Here is a 17,420-nt window from a genome sequence, read left to right as displayed (position 1 = left end):
TGATGAGATTATTAAAACCTAGATATTTGTATAATTTATTGTTAACGAATGTGGAGAAAATTTTATAAAAGACTAGTTGAAATGTGATTGGTCTGAAGTTTGCTGGGTCGCGGGCGTCACCCTTTTTGTAAATTAGTACCGTCAAACCTTCACTCCAGCATGTAGGGATTGACGATGTTTTTCAACATTAGTTGGTGAAAGAGTGTGCGTAGTGTTAGACATTTTCAGAATTATGATTGACATCTGGTCCAGTGGGCAAAAACATGCTCTCGACTCGCATTTCCTGATAACTGTTAAAATTTCGTTGTACGTTGGTGGGTTGATGTTGCAGGCAAGTGACGGATTTGGCAACGTTCTAGTAGCTGATATTTATTGCGACATAGATCGTTTAGGATATCATGAAAAATACATTTTACATTTTTCGACTTTGAAGGAAGGCAGCGAATCACACGTCGAGCCAAGCAACTTTTTGCATGTAGTCCAAAATTTTGCTTTAATTGATTTGTAGTGTCAGATTTGTTATCAGTTTTTGCTGCTTTTGGTAAAAATATTTTTGATTGAATTAGTTTACAAGCGTGCTGATTTGAAATCAAAAATGTTGTTCTAATCTAGCAGTTCAAGTTGCTTCAGTTCTTTTTTTAATTTATGGATTTTTTTGAAGGGCAAAATTATTGAATTTGTTTTTTGTTTCAGCGTGCCGTAGTTGGAAGCAAAGTAATCATGTATCAATGATTGTTGATTGGTTGTGAATGTATCAATGTTTGCGACATTTGGCAGGAAGTGTGTATTGGCCTCTACCCATTGAGTTTTCGTTTTAAGAAGTTTAATTCCTGGAAGAGGTACTCCCGACGTGACGATGTTTGTTGATGTTGATGGCGGTGATGATGTTTGTTGCTGTGGTGGAGATGATGACATGTTGAACATCTATTCTGGGTCGTTGGAAGATTCTGCAGAGCTTACCAAATTTTAAATATTTTGCACGAGCGCTGGTTATTGACAACAACAATAACCACAACAACAATAATAATAACATTATTATTATTATTATTAAAATAACAATAATAATAAAACCAGTCAAAAATGCAGATCAGCTTTTTTTCTGAGTTAAATTTTTAAACCGATGGAAATGTTTGCAAGTGCATTAAATTCAGGAATGGGATTAAAATGGCGGATCTTCGTGATTGCCAACAGCCAATCTTTTCATGTTTCTTTCTGCTTTTTTTATATTTCACATTAAAATTTTTCACAAGAGAAACACATTTGTTTATTAATTCTTTTTTTATTCATTCATTTATTCATTTAATCAATAATTCATTCATTCATCCATTCATTCATTCATCCATTCATTCATTCATCCACTCATTCATTAATTCGTTCATCTACTCACTCATTCAATCCGTCATCCATCCGTTCACCAACACAATCGACACCCATAAAACGACACCAACCGAAACAGGATTTGTTAGCAGTTGCGTGGATGCTGTGGTTGGTTGCTGTTGAGACTCTGACACGATTTCATTTCAACATTTTTCAAACTTTGCTGGAACGTCGTCGTCAACAAAAATGGCATTTCAATTTGTTATTTTGAATTTTTTTTTATGAAATGATTGCACAAAGAACAAATTAAAATGGCTCATGAACCTTGTTTGCTTGTTTGTTTGTTTGCTTGTTTGTTTGCAAATTCTAACGTTGCTTAATTTTTTGGATTTGAATCATTGATGATAAATAATTAAGTTGACTAAAAAATATGAACACAACAAGTTAATTAGAAAATTACACAACAACAACCACACAACAACAACCACACAACAATAACAACACAACCACAACCGCAACAACACGACATAAGAATGTTGAAGCAAGACATCTCACGTATAATTACAGGAAAGATGAAGATATTGTGTGTGCCGCGCACTCGCTAATGAAAATCAATTGTTCCTCGAATAATGCTGTTATGATGTGACGATGTTTTGTAATGTGATGTGATGTCACCTTACTTACACATGTGAGAAGATGGTCTCAAGATGTGGTGTATTGTGACGATGTAAATTGATGATGGGATATGATGATCTGATATATTGATGTGATTTTACACATTGATGTGATCTGACCAATTGATGTGATTTGATATAATGTAATGATATATGATGCAATGCGTGACGTGATGATGTGATTACTTAATGTCATGACGTGTGGTGCTGATGTGTTTTGATGTCATATGGCTTGGGGTGATGAAAAGATGTGATAAGATCAAATGTGGTCTTGCTAGACCTGATGTAATACGCTAGGATGTTGATGTGGCTTGGCACGGTTGAATGTGAGTAAGGAGACATCACATCATATCCCCAACACCATCACGTCCTAACATATAACCAACATAACACCAATGCACACTACATGACATACATCAGTTCGTATCACATCACAGAACTTAAACACATCACATGGTATGCAATGCATGTAACAGGGCCCCGCTGTTAGTAAGAAAGGATGACGTGATGTGTTTCACCGAGTGTGCAACGATAGTAACAAACTGTTGCGTTTTTGTTTTTTGTTGGAATGTGGAATATTTTAGGACACTGAGATGCGAGGTTGTGTGGTGGTTAGGGTTAGGGTTAGGGTTAGGGTTAGGTGGTTGTGGTGGTCTGGGTGAATGGATGAATCGTGAACATTTTTAAGGAAACAGTTTAATCAAGGATTGATAATTTTGAAAATTATGAAAAATAATGATAATGATTTGATAATGATGATGATGTGTGGACGATGATGGTGATGATGATAATGATGATGATACTGATTGTATGATGATGATGATGGGTAGACGATGATGATGACGATGATGGTAGCCAAGGTGATGGTGGCGATGATGGTGATAATAACGATGACGGTGATGGTGAAGAGGAGGAGGAGGATGGCGTGATGATTACTTCGGAGAGAGCCTGAAAAAATGGACGCCTAAAAACTGATTAAGTGTTGAAGTAAAAGAGTTAGTCTTTTTTTAATAATTAACTTTTAGTCCTTGAATCAATGGACCAAGTTGAAACTCGCTTGCTTCTGTTGGAGGACTTGAAAGAGGTGAGCCAACTGTAGAGGTGAACTTGATGAATTCGAAGTTGCTACTCTGATCTAGAATTTTTTAAAACTTCTTCTTTATTATTTTTTAAAAGATATCAACAACAAACACACGTGAACCTTCTTGTAATCGAACTCGGTCCCAGCGACAGCAGAGCCAGGCACATTAACCATCACGCCACAGCACCACCATCCGATAAAAGAATGTTTACAGGCAAACAGCGAGCAAGAGGAGGAGGAAGAGAATGATGACAGGTGGGGGGAAATGTATGTTGGAGGGAAATGATGATGAATATCGTAAATCAGCGGACCTGCATTCTTTATGCTCGAAAAGTTATGCACGTTTTATTTGTGCTGGGATGGAGAAATGTCTGCTGGTGGATAAGTAATTAATTGGCGTCGTGTTTCATTGGAGTAAACGTTTTTGGAAACTTAAGTTTAAATCTTTCTCACCGCAAAACTTTTTAAAATCTATTTTAGTTTGGCTCTTTCATGAAAAATTTAAAACCGCTGATGAAAAGTGTTAGAAATAAAACCAATAAACATCACTGAGGCCCCGAAACATTAGTAGGTAGAAAAATAGTGAAATGATGATGCACATCACTGAGGAGATTCAAAAATTAATTAAATAAAATTTATCTTGGGTAAGATGATAATTGTCTGAAAATTTTTTAATTGCTTAAATGTTTTTCTTGTGATGTCATCACTGTTTATAGACATGTAGATTGCATTAAAGGTCCCACTTTAAGTCATCTTAGTTAAACCTGGATCACCGGTAGTCTGCTGCATGGTAACTCCATCTTGGTGGTCTCTGTCGTTTGACGAAATAAAATAAATAAATGGATTAATAAATAAGTAAATAAACAAATAATAATTATAACAATGATCGTAGTGATAACGAGAATAATGATGACCTTAAGAATAATATCACCCATTTTCATCATCATCGTCGTCGTCGTCGTTAAATGTGTACATTTCCGTTCAAAGCTGATGTGAGAGTTTTGAATATCATGGAAGGATGGACTGAACGCGTTGCATGCTGATGTGGCTTCAAGTTGTTGTCATCTGATTGCCCCTCTAGGTTGCAAGTGGAATGGGGGATCAGAGACGAAGGTTGTGCCGTTTTTCGACGGTTCCTCATTGATTGCAAATAAGGTAACTCACTCACACATGCAGTGTGTGTGTGTGTGTCTGTGCGTGCGTGTTTGTGCGTGTGTGGGTGTGATGCGTCTGTGACATTTCTGAGATTTACTAAAGAAAGATTTGTAAAAAGCAAAACAAAGAACATTACGTTAGTTATGATGATAACTATGATAATGATGACGATGATAATGATGGACGATAAATGGGGACATTCTTTTATTTACCGAAAAACAAAATCTAAATGGAATCCATAGAAAATTATTAATTATATATTAGAGTGTAAATAAATAAAATATAATGTACGATCTTCTCATGCTCTTCGATCAACAAGTGCTTGAGAGTAAAAAAGATATTTTTAAAATCGGTTAAGTAGTGTTTCTGTCACAATATATGCTATATGACGAGCGAATTACCGCGTTAATCAATTTTTCATTAAAAGATTTCGGCCATAAAATTTTAAACAAAGTTAGATTAAAATTGTTATAAAAACCCACAGGTGATATTTCAAATGAGTTAATAATTAGCGAACAGTTATTGTAGGCTGAATTTAAGTTCAATAAAAATAATAATAATAACACTGATAATGCTGACAATAACATCGATTTATAATATCATTAATGACGATGATGACGATGTTGAAAAGTATGATGTTGCTTTTTTGATACTGACGTCATCGTCTTCAAATTTGTGGTGGCCAGTCTGTCTGTCGTAGGCATGTTCAAGTGATGGTCTCCAACAATACATAGGCATGTATCTGTGTATACATATACATGCCTATGTATACTTGTCTATGTACACATATATAGGCACCTGTACACGCTATGTATACACGAATATATAGACCTTTATATGTGTATAGACACATACGCTTATGTATACACATTACACAGGCATATATACATGACTATGTATACAGGCATACATAGGCACGTATAGTTGTATACGTTTATATCTACATACACATATGGCTATGTATGTATACATGTCTGCATGGGCATGTATACGTGTATATGTATACATATGAGAGTGAAAAAGGTTCGTTTATAATTTTTAGTTTCATGAAATGACTTGAACCTGCAGACATAGAACTACACGGTAAGGAGTATCTGGAAGCAGATTGTCTGGATGGCTTGGCTATCATTTATTAAATAAAAACATTTTGTTCGAATTTTGAATATTTAATATTTTTGATGTAAATCAAATTTTTTCATAATATTTTGTCAAGTAAATGTTTCAAGCTTCAGCCAAATTATTTAGTATTAAGGTTTTTTTTTAAATTCATCAATATCAAATTAGCTGTGTACACTTGAAGCTGTTGCAAGGATGCGAGGTCATGTTGGCGTAATACCAAGCCGCAGTTCGTGCTACAAATTTTCAATAAAATGTTTTACAATAGACCTACATCATTTCAATGAAATACCGAAGAAATCATAGTTTGGACTAGAAGATACATGTGTCTGTTTTTCGTTTTATATAATTGAAAATTGATTTTTTTTTCGTTTTATATAATTGAAAATTGAAGAATAATAATGCGGAGTTCCTCCGCATTATTATTCTTCTTCAATTTTCACGCATACATACAAAAAAGTTAATGTAATGCACCGAGACTTCAGCTACTTTGAAGAGTCTTTATAGTGTTTTAGAATTTTCTTGATAGAATTCTTAATGAGTTTGTTTGGTGAACTCTTGTTTGGCCATTCCCATGTTCAATGACCATGTGTCAAAATTGCATGCAAATTTTTAGATAAAGTTTTTCAATTACTTTAATTAGAATTACAAAATAAAACAAAAAATTGACGTTCAGCTATTCAGGGACAATTGTGTAATTTAAGGAATACTAAAAATAATTTAACCAGTTGCAAAGGTGACACTAGGTGGTCAATGTTAAGGACATTCGATTGAAATCATAGACAACATGTACCATACAACCATAGATGTCTCGATCGATGGAACAGCTGGTTACATTCAGACATACATGCATACAACATAGTAACATATATCATATTATTAGTAATATCAATGCGATAAGCAATCAGACGACAATTACATAACAATGCTGGCTCTGTTTAATATTTTAACATAAATTATTTAATATTGAACATATCGTAAAATTTATTATTTTTGTTTAAAAATATGTTAATTGGACCGACTTTTTAAATAAAAAAGTAGAAATTTTGTATTTAAACCAACTTCCAAACATAAAAATTGGCACACAATGAGCAGCTTGAAATTCTTCAATTCACCCAACGAGCACCCCAGACACGACTAGAAAATGTTTGCACAAGATGGAGAAGGGAGCAAAAATTTTAAGGAAAGCATTGGGCATTTGCAAATCGTTTCTATCGAAAAAATTTCATAACGATGAACAATGTAAACATCTGGGAGAATTATCATTGAATGCAAACATTGCTTAGACAGTACAAAGTTTCCACGTAAATAAACGTAATGAAAAAAATTGTGAAAAACATGTGTAATAAATAAACCAACAATGCATTATTAACGATTCTGAGTTCAACCATCTGGAAACATCAACGAGGTTCAATTTAAAATCTAAGTTCATTTGGCCATAAAAATGTGTACAAAAAATCAACTATTATTTGAAAAACCACAGAGTCTAAATAATTTTTGATTTAGTTTAATGAAGACTAAGATTAAAAAGTGCAATGATCAGTTGAAACTGTACAAATAAACAAACACACAAACAATTGTATCGATAAAATTTGTATTATATTATATAATTATATAGTATAATTATATTATAACACAATTATAACATTTTGTCAAATGTTATAACGCGAAATAATGCTATTTGATCAATTAAATTATTGATTAATTGAATAAAATATTTGAAAAATCAAACGACTCCGACCATACTTGTGCCCTTTCATAGAAATGTTGAACTCAATCAGTAGCTGTAGGGATTGGACAACATTTCGAAATACAACTGATGCATAAATAATTAACGGTCCCCACATTTCTTATTTCCAAAAAAATAAGTTAAAATCGATGTGAATGTCATCCATGCTATATTCAAAATGTTTAAAAAGGCTTGATATTAGATATGAGGTTTTCGTTGTGACCTGGGAAGACACCTTTTTCACATTTCCATTATTCGACCTCACAAAACCTGTTGCGCAGGTGTACAAGAATCACCTGATTTTTTAAAAACATTTTAATGAATGTGATCCGAATCACGTGACTTCCTGCGAAACATTTCAACGAATGAACCATAAGTGCGTGCGTTTTTAAATAAGTACGAAGCCACTAAAAATTTTTTTAGAACGTGCAATCACCGGTCGTCAGTGGCGTAGTCAAAATTTTGCTGTGTGCGGTTCAAATTTGTGAAACGAGTTGGCAACCTTCTTCTTATGGCACGAATTGTAACATATTTAGCTGTTAAAACTAGGGGCTTGTACTAAATTGTACTCAATTTCATTGTTTAGGTGGCTGAAATGACTTTTAGTCAAAATTTTCATTGAATTCAGACTTGAAACCTAAATTTCCATTGTATGAGTTTCAGCTTCATGGCCCCTCCTTGCCAACGCCAGCCATTAATATGTTTATCAGCAAGTTTAATGTTTCAAAGTTTTACAACTTTTTAGAGTAATTAGAGTAGTAGTAATTAGAGTTGTAGAGTAGTTAGGGTAAACTTATAAACTGAAAAATTGTCAATTAAAATACTATTTATAACGTTAAAAATTTAAATTGTGAAAAATTTGCGATCTGCTATATAAATGAAAATTTTAATAATGAAATTAATTATGTTACAACTAAATATAAATAATTCTTAAATTATTCATCAACGAAATGGCAAAAATATAAAGGACGGGCATCAACCTGCAGTACTGACGCCTGAATAATTAATTAAAAACATTAAGACAACGAACCCGATGTAAGTCAGCATTCATGCAATCCACAGATCTCAGCATTCTTTATAAAAAGACAACTGGTTGAATTTACGTCCTTAAATTCGAAAAAGTTTTTTAAAAGTTCATAAATTTTTAAATTGAGATTCAAATACTTTGTTGTGTTTGTTATTAAACTATCATTAAAAAATACACGCAAGAAGAGCGTATACCTACGTATGCGTACAACCCACGTTTCGATCAACTTAAATTTTAATTAAACGTATTCATTGGGGAAACTTGCCTCTGATACTTGCTTTTGAGGCGAGGCCGTGGTCAACCACCTCCTGAAACGATTTGAACATCTCCATATGCAGGCGAGTTGAATATGTAATGCTGTGATGCAACAACAAAGATTTCTCCTGGCATCTTGCTCATAATCCGCGATGCACTCGCCCGGCTGATCCAGGCGGATGATGTTCGGAGGATTTAAAATGTTTTCTCCGTTGTTTATTGGATCAGTCGTCATGGCCAGGTAATACAAATTTAATGAGCCTGCTTTTTGATAATTTTAAGTTCTTTTAAAAATGTGAATTTATGATTTTTAAAGCGTAAAGAAAATCAAGAGAAAAATTGGGAAAAAAATATCGAAAATACCTTACGTTGGTCTATTTAATTGACGCTGTAACAAATAAATGCAACATGGAAAACATTCAAAAAAGTTACATTACATAAATCCGTTTTAATATACTCCTCAAAATGAAAATAGCAATTATCGTTGTTTCATTATACCTTTGGCTATTATTTTAGCATACAAGTGTTTTAAAAGTTGATTTTTGTATGAACGGCCCGACTTTCAAAAAACCCGCTTTCGCGTAAGTTGATAAATTTTTCTTAAAGATTCCAATGAAATCACTAAGCCGCTGTTTTTGAATATTAAATATAGTTAATTAAAATTGCATTTTTATTGAAACATTCATTTTTTTATTAAATCATTATTTAGAATTTAGAATGAAATTCTTTTTTATCTTCTTTAACAAACACATAAATTGCGTACATATCATTCCATGCTTACAATTAAACATTTCGGGCGTAAAAGCAGTAGCTTCCACGCTGCAGATCACACGAGGTGCATACATACACATACATAATTTGTAGGCAGGCGCAAGCATCGCATCGAACTAGGTCATCATACAATGACAACATCGCAGGACTTCAGCCGTCTGAGCTATCTCGCTAGAGAAATTATGTTTTTGTCAAAATCCGGTTCGGTAAAAAATTTTCAAGATTTTAAAATAGATGTTTTTGTAATAGATTTTTAATAAAATCAGATTTACGACTTTTATATTCCAGTTGCAAACAGCGGACAATTTGTGAAATTTCAATTGGTGATACCATGCGATACAGACTTTCTTTTCATGAAAATTTTTAAATTGTGTCAACTTGTTTAAAACAAAAAATTCATCAAGTTATTTTTTGTTAAACAATTTTTAGAGACAAACAAAATCGTTTTAGTAACATTTAATATCATATTGTTGATGTTGCAGCTCCATCCTTACAAGGACTGCCAGAATTGATATAGAAGGAATTTGTGCTACTGTCTCAATAATCAGGCAGTTGGGATCTACTAAGCATTAACTTTATTGTGCAGTTCCCACTCTATATGTTATTAGTAGTAAGTTCCAAAAATTTAACAATCTACTGACATGAGTTTGGAGAGGCATGCATCACAACTTTGCATATTTAACGCACTTGCATGAGGAGATGTTCAAATTGTTTCAAGAGGAGGTTGACCACGGCCTCGCCTCGTAAGCTAGCCTCAATGCCAAGTTTCTCCAACGAATATTTTCAAGTAAAAACTATAGGAATCGACAGCCGAGTTGTCCGTTCAATCAAAGAGAATTATTAGAGAGGTTTCAGTACATTTTTATAACACAATTTCAGAAATATTAGTGCAATTAAAACATGTATTAGTCGATTTACTAAAGAATTACTAAAATATTGTTTAAAAGTTGTTGATATATGAACAAACACGTATCGTTATATATGGTTTAAAATTTTGGAAAGCTTGGTTCATCACATTATTCATTATGTAATTATTTGAAAAATAAATGAGCGTTCAGGAACAATGCGAAACAAAATTTTTAAGCGTAAAATTTTTGTAGATTCTAAAACCATGAATCATGAAGTGAACATGAGTGACTGAGTGTCTGAGACATTACTTAGAAGTGTTGCTCACTAATGAAAAATTCCAGGAGAGCAATATTTACTTTATGTGAAATTCCTTCACTGCATTTATATTTATTTTTTATGTGCTTCAAGTATATGGGCCTAAATATTCAAAACTTTCAAAAGTCAATTTTTCAACTAAAAATATTTCAATTTATTTAAGAATTTATAATCTCTATATAACATATATTTGTCATAAAATAAACAAAAAAATTGATGGCAAAGAAAACAACCTCCTACCTAGGGGAACTGGGCCTCTGGACGCTAAACAAAGATTGATTGATCGATTGTCATAAAATACGCTTTCTTGATATTTGCCTTAACATCAATACTTTTTTTACAACGTTTTTGATATAATTAAATTTAATATTTTTTTCCAAAAATTTTAAATGTTTTTTATATAGTATGGCCATTTAAACAGAAGTTTTTTTTGTTTTATATAAAAATTTCTGGTCTCTAAAGATGTTGAACAAAATATAGATAAAACCGAGATCGTCAATATTTTCTCGGCCTGTACTAACTAAATAAAATACTTACGTGACTCCTATGCTGCTCTGCCTCCAGTAACGTTTACAATGGGGAAAATACTTCTTTGGTGACCTCGATAATTTTTCATTTTATTTTGTGTCTTCCGGGCTCAGCCGTTTGTTTGATGGAATGAGTGTCAATCATTCAATCAATCTTTTCTATATGTATTTGATGTGCCATTTCTGCGACATTCAACAATAACTGCGATCCTCAATAAATATTAAAAACAGATGGATCTTGAGATCAGCTCTGACTAAGCTTTGTAAGTAGTCAGAGAAGGAAGTAGAGAGTTCCAGAAAAAGACCAGAACAAGAAGAAAGATTTATCGTGAAAGAGTTTAACAAGAATTAAGAAAAAGTGAGAAAGAGAAGACGATCGTAGATAGGGGCGTTTAGGAACCAGATGATATAAAATAAAATATAGATAATACCAAGGTTTCCACTATTTTTTAGTTTAAATATCATGCCTCCAACGCCATTTGATATGATGAAAAATTCATTTCCGGGCCCCATACTTATAATACGCCCTATACAATATAATGTAATACAATACAATATAATACAATACTATACGAAATTATACAAAACCCCACCCTTTGGAAGGAAGAATTTGCGAAGAAAAGTTTTCAAAAACATTGTATTAACAAACTCAATCTCTTTTATTCTAAGTATATGAAGCTGTTTATGATTGCATTATATTATATCCACGATCATAAACATATATATTATATATGTAAAAAAATTAATATTTTTATTTCTGTTAAATAATATTAATTTAATTATTAAACTACAATTATATTAAAATCCAACATATGGAAAAATAAATTAAAATAAAAGTTTGAGTTTAACATTAATGATTAATCCCTTGACAACTTCACGTAAGATGTCAACGACTACTGATGAATAAACATGAACTGGGTTCTCAGATGAGGAGGTTTAATAATCATTTTGTTCCAATTTCGCATCTAATTTCTTATTTAAGTTTTCAAATCAACTGTTGGAGTGCTCTATTTAAAGTTTAAATTTGTTTGCAGCTTGTTTTTAAGTTTTATTGTTTTTATTTTGTGGAAGTTTAATTTTAAAACTTTTTTTATTTAAAAAAGTAAATAATTTTAAATTTTAATTAATTAAATAAGATTAAAAAAGTTTTAAACTTAAAATTATAATTTAAAGTTAGTAATTTAGATTTTTTTCATAAAAATTTTAAATAAAAAATCAAATAAACTTTATTTTATATTTTTCTATTAGCAGGTCGCAAGATTTAACAAAAAATTTTTTTTTTTATATAAACTTTTTCTTAAAAAGCAAAATTTGCTGATTAAAATAATACTAAATTTATTATTGTAGCATTTTCTATAATACATAAAAATTAAAAGTATTATCTTAAAAACTTTATTAGTTTATAAAAATTGTAAAAAAAATATTGAAAATGTAAATAATTTCAAATAAAGTTTAAATTTGCTTGCACTTATTACTTCCCTTGCATGTGTTTTTAGTTTTTTAGACTTTGTTGGCATAAAATAAAATTTAATATGTTCAATTATTATGTTATTCATTCATTTAATTTTTTCAAGTTTACAATAATACAGAGAAATAATGGCAGAAGGTTTTTCAAAAGAAATTGTAAATTTGTTGGCCAGTTCAGAAAACATTCCATTGATCAATGAAATTTCAGGTATTTGTTGTGAACTATTTCAACATATAAATAGAATATATGTAACTTCTAAACATAAAATTGAAAATTTTTCCAAAAAAAATCTTTTCTTGCCTTAAATTAAATTATTAATTAACCTGTCTTCTAGATGCTTACATACAAATATATACACACACATACAAACAAACAAACAAACATATGCACAGCATCTCCCTTGCTATTTTTCAACATGGATGATGCGATGAAGATGAGGGAGCGCATGGAAAGCATGTTCATATCCCACGAAACTGCATTAGATGATAATTTTGCATTGCCTGAATCTTTCCAAAGTCCAAACGTGTTAATATTTTTTTGTTGTTTTCTTGGTTATATTTTATTAATATTTAAATTGCATTTCATTGTATTTTAAAATTGGTAGATTATTTGGCATGTTATAACTATGTTATTATACACAATTTACATAGTTAAGCTATTTTATATGTTCTTATTTAATTTAAATGATTCATATAACAGTCTGTAGTCGATTTATTCATAGTGCAAAAGCTTCGTTTTACCTTTGCTTAATAAATTCAACTATAAGATAAATATTTTTGTATTTGAACCAGTTTGGAAGCTCGAGTAAAAGAAGTGATGACGAAAGCATTCTGGGACATATTAGAGGAACAGTTGTCAGAAACACCTCCCACCTACACTCAAGCTCTCTCTTTGCTTGGGGAGATTAAGGGGGTTAGTTGTCATTTTCATCTCTTTAAACCAATTCTTTGTCTATTTTGCAAATTTGTTAGTGATATAAGTTTAATATTTGTTGTTCTGTTTTACAAATGAAACAACAATGTACACCAGCAACTTGCCGAAATGCTGCCGACAACTGATAACTCACTGAAATTGCTGGTCGACGAAGTGCTCGATCTTGATCTCATCAAGCAAAAACTTGATCATTTGGCTTTTGATCTGCAAACCTATTCGCAGTTCATTATCGACATCATGGCCAAGATTTGTGCACCGGCTCGAGATGAGGAGGTCATGAGGTTGAGAACAATCTCTGATGTTGTTTCACTCTACAGGTCTGCTGCGTGTCGATCAATTTTTATTTTATCTTTTCATTTTTGAAGACTTTCATCTATATTTGTCTTCTTCATATTTTCTTTTCAGTTTGATTAGTTTATGAAAAATTTGTTTTGCATTGTTTTTCTAAAAATTTGTTACTCCTCAATTTTTTTTTAAATGTAAAATGGGCGAGTGGAGTTATAAACTCACTATTGTCTCTGTTTTAACTTTACTTTTTGTTAGAATATTTATTGAAAATTTATTTCTTCATAATTACATATCATAGACGATGTGGTATTTACATTTTGTAAGTGCATGATGCATGTATTTGGATGGATAATTTCAGAGAAATTTACAAAGTGATGGAGCTGATGCTGATCGACCATGCTAACGCCCACATCAAAATCATACGGCCGTATTTGAAAGAACACTTTGCCGAAGTCGAGCTTGCCAAGTTTCTCGACATTTTGAAAATCAAACTAGGTTGTTTTGATTAAAAAATTAGATATTTTTGCATTCAAATTATGTTGACTTCCTAAATATAATTGTCTACACATATTAACAACATGAAGACATTATGTTATTTATTTTTTTAATTGTGCTTAAAAGAGAATTCACAATGATATTGAAGTATTTTAATCAGAAAGAATTTAATTCTCAAATTTGTACTTCAACGCTGTTAACTAATTAAATATTGAAACATTATAAATTAGATGAGATTTGGCCTGCATTCACTTCACACTGTTCTTCTCCTGATTCAGTCTTGGAGAGTTGTACATGTTGCATGCAGTTTACAGTTGCCTAGTAGCAATCTGTGCGCCAGTCTTTTTTTTTAGTTTGGAACCTTATGTTTTTCCCACTAACCTTCTTTTTAAAACTTCTGCGGTCAGCATGAACCATGTCATGTCATGGCCTTACAGAGGTTCACGTTGGACTTCCACCGCAACTGTTTCTCTGGCTGCACTCTTTTTTACTCTAGATACTGTTTAAGCTGCTTCAAGCTGATAGGCTTCAATTAATTCAGCATTTCACTTGTAGTGACCGGGTTTGAATGCAGAGAGATCCCCACCTATAACATGCCATCAGTGTGATGCCTTCTTTGACGTCTGTTTCCTGACACTGAGAAATACTGAAGAGAAAATTATAAACAAATATATTTTTAAATAAACGCTTTAATTTTTTTGTTTATTTTTAAAAATTTTTCAGATAATGGAGTTGATGGTTTGTTGTGCACGAAAGTTTGGTTGAATAACAGTTTTAATAATACATTGGCCAAACAAGTTCAGTTAAAAAAAGCAGTAGAAACATCAACAACATCCACAAACACACTGTCGCCACCTGCAACATCAACAACAACAACAGTGAGTTCAGTAACTGCGGAAGAAGCAGAACTTGTTCGCGATTTCCTTACATCGGCAAACGTCGTAAACATCATATTGAACAATGCCTATCTTAGTCTACTAACAAACACTTTTGAAACTCCAGAGGTAGGTTTCGTTATTTAATATTTAGGTTTGTGTGAATGAGGCATTGTCTATCTGTTGAGAGAATTCATTTAAAGTTGAAATTAGCTTGATGTCAACTCGTCGTGAAAGTTCAGTTTTTTTTATTATTTTTTGGAATGGAAACCAAACAATTATTTTGAAAAATTTTAAAACAAAATTTTTTATTGTTTCAAAAACTGCTGGAAAGGTTACGACGACTCCAATATACATACTTATAAATCAGCATAAAGTCATTTGACAGCTATTTATTCACCGCATTCATCCACTGTTGCATGAAAAGAAATAATAAACGCATTCAACAAAAAGCTGCACTCATCTGCAACTGCTTCCACATCTCATATTTTCAACTTCAAAAACTATCCTAATATAATTATTCACCTGCTTGTCATGCAACTTGAAGAATTGTTTCGAAAAGATACCTACAGTTAACAAAAGCATTTCATTGCTAACGTTTACAAAAGCAACAGCAAATGAAAATAATTGAATGACAAATATATGAAAAGAAGAATATTAAATAAAAACCAAAAATTGATTTGCAGACATTATTGTTGGACTACAAAAGAGTGGCCGAGCAGAAGGACAAGTTTGGAGCGTTGGTGCTCACCTCATCTCTCCTGGTGGTGTCAGCTTCCTGCCTAGGTAGGCCACTTGGTGACAACATCAAAAGTAAACTGAAGTCGCAAATCTCCATTTTGGCAGAAAATGTTGCGAAAAGGTAAGTTTTATTCCCAGACAACAAGATTTTTAAGATGGTTATTAGTTTCAATATTTCGATTTTCATTTTTCACTCCCATTAAAGTTTTTTTAAAGCATAAATGATTTTTTACTTCATTCGAATGGGGTTGTTTGTTGAAATTATTGCCCACTCACCTGACAGAGTCAAGTATAAAACAAATTGAAAAAACTTAAAATATTTATAACTTAAAAGAATTTTTATTATGTTTTTAAAGAGAAAATCTTTTCAAAAATTATTTTTTAATTGATAAAAATATCATTTCTTTATAAAGAGAATAAAATTTGCATCTGTCATCCATCAGCCAAGTGAAAGAAACAGCCATCAGCATTCGTGAACAGATCGTGAAGGAACTGAACGACTGGCTGATGAACGAGCAGAAACTCCCAAAGATGTCTGAAGATGTTGAAACAATGTTGAAAGATCAACTTGATAACATCCTCGATCCAAACACACCATGCCCTCCTGTCTTCAGACTAATGGGTTATTACTACTATGCTCATTATCACCATCATTATTGCTTCATGCATTTATATGCAATATTTTGAAATGCGCATGGGATGTCTTCTTACGGCGGATTAAGATTATTTGAATTGTAAAAGGTATTAGGTCAAGAAATCGCGGACAAAAAATAGAAATAGAGTAAGAATTACTCTTATAGTCGGGTTGGTTAAACTTGAATTCACATCGGCACTAGCTGGAGAGATTCATGGAAAGAGTGGCCACAGGTCACTCAGTAAAAATGACTGGCCTGCAATTGATTCTGGTGATTTTAGATTATTTTTAGCACGTTTTAGACAGGGTGTGTCGTTAAGCACCAACAACGATGATTTTTTCGATTTAACTTTTAACTCATAAAAACTTTTTTTATTAAAATGTTTAACTTGTTTTCAACGTTAACTCCTTTTTTTCATCAATTAGTACTTTTATTTAAGAAATGTTCTTGAGTGGACTTATAAACTTCTACAGGCCAGCGTTTGTGTGAGTTTTTCTTCGAGGTAATATCAGATAGAAAGGACATTCAGATACCCCGAGGTTATTCTCTTTTCACGGAGGAAATCAACTCACTTGTCAAGATGTTTTCTACTTTGGTCTCTTACAACAAAACTGTTTTTGGGAACATTTACGGGAACATCGTCTCAGACCTCATCCGCAAATGTTTGAACAAGATCGATGCTTCGAGAAATCAAAGAGTGGACAGTGGTAGCAACACAGACAACTTCAATTATAACATCATCGGCAGCAACGTTGACGGCGCACAACCGGATGGCAGTAGTGTTGATTAAAAACGTACTTACAATCTTTACAGAAACTGCAATTTCGTATTTTACTTCTATTGTGAATTTATTAATTGTAAATCCATCAAAGTTATCTTATAAATAGAATTGTACATCCATAGGAAGATGGGACACTTTATTTTTACTTGAACTGCTGCTGTTACTCAATTTTTTTAGGACCGTGAAATAACATATTTTACTCTGTCATGAATTTTAAAAATAGAAAAACCTTGCAGGACAAAAAAATTTTTGTCTTTAAATTTAATTTTTGAACCGCCTACATCGGCTTTAAAAATCTTCCGGCTTCGTCGGACTTAATAACACTATTCTTAACTATCTCATATGTTGCTGGAATGAAAAACGTTCTTAAACGACATTCGAATCCTGA

At 32.2% G+C, this 17,420-nt stretch overlaps 2 protein-coding genes across 2 annotated transcripts; one reads left to right on the top strand and one right to left on the bottom strand.

Annotated features, from left to right (window-relative positions):
• Positions 1 to 6,454: 6,454 nt before the first annotated feature.
• HELRODRAFT_162794 (hypothetical protein) lies at positions 6,455 to 8,589 on the bottom strand (the record flags this gene model as incomplete). The annotated part of the gene is made up of 3 exons (XM_009024895.1): positions 6,455 to 6,554; positions 7,343 to 7,418; positions 8,361 to 8,589. The coding sequence occupies 3 exons, from the start codon at positions 8,587 to 8,589 to the stop codon at positions 6,455 to 6,457; spliced, it is 405 nt and encodes a 134-aa protein (XP_009023143.1).
• A 3,233-nt stretch (positions 8,590 to 11,822) lies between these two features.
• Positions 11,823 to 17,278, top strand: HELRODRAFT_185060 (hypothetical protein). The gene is made up of 10 exons (XM_009024894.1): positions 11,823 to 11,996; positions 12,391 to 12,491; positions 12,677 to 12,809; positions 13,076 to 13,196; positions 13,314 to 13,534; positions 13,864 to 14,000; positions 14,724 to 15,004; positions 15,562 to 15,737; positions 16,060 to 16,238; positions 16,725 to 17,278. Exons 2-10 carry the CDS (start codon positions 12,413 to 12,415, stop codon positions 17,039 to 17,041), a joined length of 1,644 nt encoding a protein of 547 aa, XP_009023142.1. The 5' UTR covers positions 11,823 to 11,996; positions 12,391 to 12,412; the 3' UTR covers positions 17,042 to 17,278.
• The last annotated feature ends 142 nt before the right edge of the window (positions 17,279 to 17,420 follow it).

The sequence above is a fragment of the Helobdella robusta genome, assembly GCF_000326865.2.
Source record: "Helobdella robusta unplaced genomic scaffold HELROscaffold_4, whole genome shotgun sequence".
Taxonomy (NCBI): Eukaryota; Metazoa; Annelida; class Clitellata; order Rhynchobdellida; family Glossiphoniidae; genus Helobdella; species Helobdella robusta.
This window is presented reverse-complemented; position numbering and strand designations above follow the sequence as displayed.